Source organism: Pecten maximus, unplaced genomic scaffold (assembly GCF_902652985.1).
Source record: "Pecten maximus unplaced genomic scaffold, xPecMax1.1, whole genome shotgun sequence".
NCBI lineage: Eukaryota > Metazoa > Mollusca > Bivalvia > Pectinida > Pectinidae > Pecten > Pecten maximus.
The window spans coordinates 18,727-24,513 of record NW_022979523.1 but is presented as its reverse complement, the minus strand read 5'-3'; the positions used below and the strand labels follow the sequence as shown (position 1 = coordinate 24,513).

Sequence of the window (5,787 nt, the reverse complement as noted above, 5' to 3'; positions counted from 1 at the left end):
AACGGACGGAGGGGAAAACTATAGTTCAATACACAATTGCAAAAGTGTGCAAGGATTGGTATCTATTTATAATACATGTCCAATTATGTTAAACGTATATGCAACTTATATTCATATAAACATCATAACGTTATCAGTAAAGTACTAAAGTTATATTACAGTTCATCACAGACTCTAAATTACAAGTTCGGCAACACCGTTACTTCCGGTAAGTTCGGCATCAACATTACCGTACAAAAGCAAAGGTTGATTTGACACGACCGAAGGCCGAATCATGTGCGATACTTAGTCCGATGGTATGGTGTTCCGTTAGGGTCAAATTTCCAATATCGCTCCTTCGCTCCCTCGACATAAACGCGAAAGAGCGAAGGAGCGAAAACATGATGGCGAAGGAGCGAAACTACGATGGCAACATTATCCTGGACAGGGAAAGATCATATGCCTTCTACGTCATCCGTGATCTTACAGTCACTGAAAAGAAGGTATAAAGGATACTGAAATATCAAAAATTAGAAAAGCTAAACCACATATGTTCATACATATATTACTACAAAAGATATCAATAATTTTGATTCAATTTACTCGTTCAGACGAAGTCAGTACGTCAAATACATCAGTTCCGCTATACCACGTGGCTCCAGACCCAACCGAACTCGTTGTCTTCCACCGCCGAGTGATTAACTATGGGGCTGTCCTCATAGGGAAAATGGTTGTTCATTGCAGGTATGAAGAAAGGACGTTTACTAATTATATCGGTTCGTCCTTCACAAGGCTGCAGTATATTTTATCATGTTTGTCGTTTTAAAGGGGATTGTGTCGTTTTCCTGATTTTAGCATTGATTATCTATTTTTATTTATTCATTCATTCTGCTTTTCTATAGTCATTGTGTCATTGAGTGTTGACGATATCGTATCATCTGTTTCTTGTTCGTTCCGACGTTAATTAATAAATGACTGAACCCTATGGCAGTGCTGGCATAGGCAGAACAGGAACATTCGTTGCCCTAGACGCTCTTTTGGAATACGGGAAGGAGTGTGGTAGCATTGACGTAATGCAATACATAAAAACCATGCGAAAGGATAGGATCAATATGGTTCAAACTGCTGTAAGTTACACAATAATAATTTGTTTTCCAGCTTTAATACTTAACAGATTTTATGCAAATGTCTTATTTCACAATGCGTTCTTATATATTCCTATCCATTCAAATTACTATAATTAATTTTTCTTTGTTTTCATGGTAAATACTCAAATGTGATTAGTCGAAAAATTCTTTTCACTCTTCTATGAAAGAAATTCCGAGAATGTCAATAATTTTTTAGTTTCATCGGGGTATGAAACAAATTTTGTTTCCAAATTTCTGTAAGAATCCGCTACGCGGATTCATACAGTTTGCAAACAAAATTTGTTTCATACCCCGATGAAACTAAAAAAAATTACATCAATGCTTAAATGTAATAGTATAATCACAGTGATAAACTCTATTGTGTACATAAAAAATGATAATATTTTAAATACAGAAATCGTGCATTTTAAGCAAATGTCTCATTTCACAATGTCTTCTTTCATATTTCTAGCCATTCGTATTTTTATGAAGAGTTAATCTTTTTGCTCAGGAAGTATCAACTGGACATAAAATATTCGTCAATGGAAATAAGTATGTTGACTACATCATGAGATTATGTCTCGAAATCTTGTGTATTTGGTTTACTCAACAATCGACATTGGTCACAAAAATCGTGATAATGACAACTAGACCATAAATAAGAAATAGAAGAACCAGAAGAAAGTTACTGTCTAGATATTAAAATTTCATATACATGTAGCTTATTTTTAAATTAGTCCCCGGTGTCATTTTTTAAGTAAAGATCGAGATAAATGGTTGTTTTTAAAGAGTTGAAAAAACCTTAATCACATGCAGGTAGGGCGTAAGAATTGTGCATGCTGCCCTATTGCATGATCGTAAGAGGCGACTAAATTTGGGATCTTATCTTTTCTCTTCTTTCTGAACAACTTTTTTCCTAATGTCTCCCTTGACATTGCCTCACTTTTGGCTTTTAGTTGAGCGTTTGCCCCTGTGAGGAAGGCTTTGTGTTCTGTCCCCTGGCCGAGACATACCAGAATCATTAAAAATGGTAGTTGTTCCTCCTACTTAGCGCTCAGCATTTTGGGAGTGGGACGACTAGTTCGCCCGTTGTCAGTATAATGTGACGGGTGAGGTGTCCTGCTTGGTGTCTGGGTGTACCTTTCAGTTAGGTAGCACTATAAATCGGCAAAAGTTCCGGCCTTCCACAAGGATACTTAACACAAACATACGACAGCCTCCCAAAACACACATACGCACTCACCACACGCATGTAATTTGCACGCACGGCAGGCCGTCCTAAAAAGACCTTAGCTGTTGATAGGACATTATACAAATAAAACCAAACCAAAACAAATGATTCAAAGAAAAAAAAGTTTGCTGTGAGATTATTTAGAGATGTGTTGAAAGAATCAATCTTAACGTTAACAAACTTTATACTGAAGTCCTGAAGTGTTTTATGTTGGGTCTACCTCTATGATTACTTCACTAAATGTCTGTGACAGTATTACCCCATGAAACCAGTACAAATACCTAGTAATCACTCCTACATTGCTTCCCACATGTAATCAACCTTTCATTTAAATGATAGCAATTATTCCGTTTTCTTTTGACCTAGTCCTATACATCCAAAACTGGGTACATCGTCACACAGACTCCTCTGGAAGACACCGTGATGGATCCTTTGACGATTATAATGGACCACAGCTGTCAAACAATTGTCATCATCGAGCCGGACGACATTTTAAGTGTATTTCCATACAATTGTAACGCAACGAAGAAGCTCGAGGTGCAGTTTATTTGAAAAAACTGCAATTCCATCTGTTCATATTGGTATCATAAAATCATTTCAAACTGCAGGTTGGTGACAGTGGTTTATCATTTACATTACGTAATTCCATATTGACTTAACAACCATTTCATTTGAAACGTTTCAAAATTACAACGGGAAACGTATATATTCTTACAAAGTACCTATTAAATACAAAATTAGTATGGGGCTAATTCATTATACTGACATATAAGATTCTATTTGTCACATGAATGCATAGACCTGACAAATTATTGAATACCATCAAAATAAGTTTTTAATACGACATGCGTATTACGATATAGACGGTATAGCCTTTCCTTGATTACATTATCGTTACAGCCTGTGACATTATTTGTTTATGACGTCACAGTGGGGATATGTATGTTTTTATTAGATGGTCCTGCCATACTCCAAAATATGTTCTTTGTGATGAAACGAAAAACAAATATTGTCTGGCATCTGTTTAAAGAAATGAACACTGTAAAATAGTTATTAAAAAGTCTTGTTTTGCCTGACACACATTGATACATGACGATATCGGAATATATTCCATTCTACCTATCATAGGACTGGCTTCCAGGGGAAGGTGAAAACAAATCCATCGGGAATTTTACGTTGGAACACAAAGGAAAGTCTTCAACAATAGCAAATGTCGATTTGCTAGAAATCGCAATAGAAAACGCGGTAAGATGGATGTTTTGTAGTATTTGAAGTTTTGATGTGTGGTGTTAAATTCTGATCTAAAGATTCTGGCTTAACATCTGCTGTCTTAAATACTGATAAATGACTATGTTTATTTTTCTGATATGAAGGAGTCTGAAAAGGCAGAGACTGCGGAAAAGACACTTTTGCTTTTTAACAACATTTTGTGCCCCCCTCCCCCTCCCAAGCTGAAAATCCCCATACATATGATATCGCAGTCTGCAATCTTTCGTTATATCCATTATTCATTGCATGCAAATAAGATATCTTTCCTTAATGGAATTAACTCCTTTCAGGAAAATAGCTTCAATACCACTGTTAAAGTGTTCCATATGACTGGTGGGATGGAGAATCATCAGTCCCCAAGGATTCGTCAATGTTGCTTCACCTACTGGAACTTATTGACAGCAGACGCAAATCGGACGATACCAAGACAACAATAGTCATGTGTCGGTATGTAGTTTACCTTCATATTTATCTATAATATACTTTTGTTAGACGTTATTAAATACTACTTGATATTGACGGTTGTTGAGGATATGGAGGAAAGGCATTAAGCTTTTGAGTCTGTGCTAATATCATTCATGCTCTTTTGATGTTTCAGTGATGGCTATTCTCAGAGTGGGCTGTTCTGTTGTATCAGTAATGCAAGAGACCAAATGAAGAGTGACGAAGAAATAGATATCTTTCAGATTTCACGTCAGCTGCTTATGCGACGTCCAGCATTTGTGATCAATTTTGTACGTATATTGACATACCACTACTCCAAGAAAAATACTTTCATGGCGGTCCTGATTGCATTTGGAATCGGCTTCCTGTTTAATATTTCTATCAAACTGATTATTAGTGTCTTATCTTACCAGGAGATTCCATTCTCTATTTATCAATGTTTCTATTGCATTTGCCCCTCTGCTTTCTTGGTGGTTTTCTCAATTGAGGCATATAATCAACATTTGTTCTTGACTGGATGACGCGGAATATTTTCTTATTTTGTATTTTCCAGCCTTAGCTTAGCTGGTCTGGAAGAGTAATTTCCCTTTCCTATCATTTTCTTATGCGATTATAATGGTCGTACTGTGTGTATCCTATGCATTTTCGATTAGTATGAAATTATTTCAAATTCAGGAAAAGTACCAATACTGCTACAACGTGATCAAAGACTATCTGGATACCACCGACGTGTACATTAACTGATTAATGAGTACCTGGATACCACTGACATGTACACGAACTCATTAATGAGTACCTGGATACCACGGATGTGTACATTGACTGATAAATGAGTACATGGAAACCACTAATGTGTACATGAACTGATTAATGAGTACCGGGATACCACCGACGTGTACATGAACTGATTAATGAGTACCTGGATACCACTGACATGTACACGAACTCATTAATGAGTACCTGGATACCACGGATGTGTACATTGACTGATAAATGAGTACCTGGAAACCACTAATGTGTACATGAACTGATTAATGAGTACCTGGATACCACCGACGTGTACATTGACTGATAAATGAGTACCTGGAAACCACTAATGTGTACATGAACTGATTAATGAGTACCTGGATACCACTGACGTGTACATGAACTGATAAATGAGTACTTGGATACCGCCGACGTATACATGAACTGATTAATGAATACCTGGATACCATCGCCGTGTACTGGAAAACATGTATTTTAAAAATTGTTTAAGGAAAGTTCTTAAATATATTGCTTTCGCTTTAATAGTTTACCGAAGAATCATACTCTAGAATAGTTTCCGTAGTAAACAGCGATATGTTACAGCTGTATTAAGTTTTAACAATGAAGTGAAAAGGCGGAATCCGTAGTAAACAGCGCCTGGGGTGAATGAGCCAAAATAAAACACACCAAAATCTCACGAAAACGATCATCGGAACAATATCCCGCGTCTCGATCAATCGATTAACTTGTTCACAAAGCGACGACTGTTTTCCTGTGCAACCAGGTGAGACGAAATACAAGACTTTCGTAGCTTAATGAACAATTATATCAATTACATAAATACAGGTAAGTGTCAAAATTTAACACACATGATGGTAAACGCCAAAATCTGATACACCAATACTAAACCACTCTACGACGCCAAAATATCCCGAAGTATACACATTTTGACCCTGATTGATCCCTCCACCTGATGGTTAGAGCTAACTG

General features: G+C 36.7%; 1 protein-coding gene across 1 annotated transcript; it reads left to right on the top strand.

The window, feature by feature from the left end:
• Positions 1-3,473: 3,473 nt before the first annotated feature.
• On the top strand, positions 3,474-5,252 carry LOC117318790 (receptor-type tyrosine-protein phosphatase-like). Its single transcript, XM_033873745.1, has 4 exons — positions 3,474-3,582; positions 3,897-4,053; positions 4,205-4,340; positions 4,726-5,252. Exons 2-4 carry the CDS (start codon positions 3,977-3,979, stop codon positions 4,792-4,794), a joined length of 282 nt encoding a protein of 93 aa, XP_033729636.1. The 5' UTR covers positions 3,474-3,582; positions 3,897-3,976; the 3' UTR covers positions 4,795-5,252.
• The last annotated feature ends 535 nt before the right edge of the window (positions 5,253-5,787 follow it).

Coding starts and splice junctions, on each gene's coding strand:
- LOC117318790 (XM_033873745.1), top strand. CDS start 3,977: ATGTTGCTTCACCTACTGGAACTTATTGACAGCAGACGCAAATCGGAC. Junction 4,054..4,204: donor ACAACAATAGTCATGTGTCG/GTATGTAGTTTA, acceptor TTGATGTTTCAG/TGATGGCTATTCTCAGAGTG. Junction 4,341..4,725: donor CAGCATTTGTGATCAATTTT/GTACGTATATTG, acceptor TTTCAAATTCAG/GAAAAGTACCAATACTGCTA.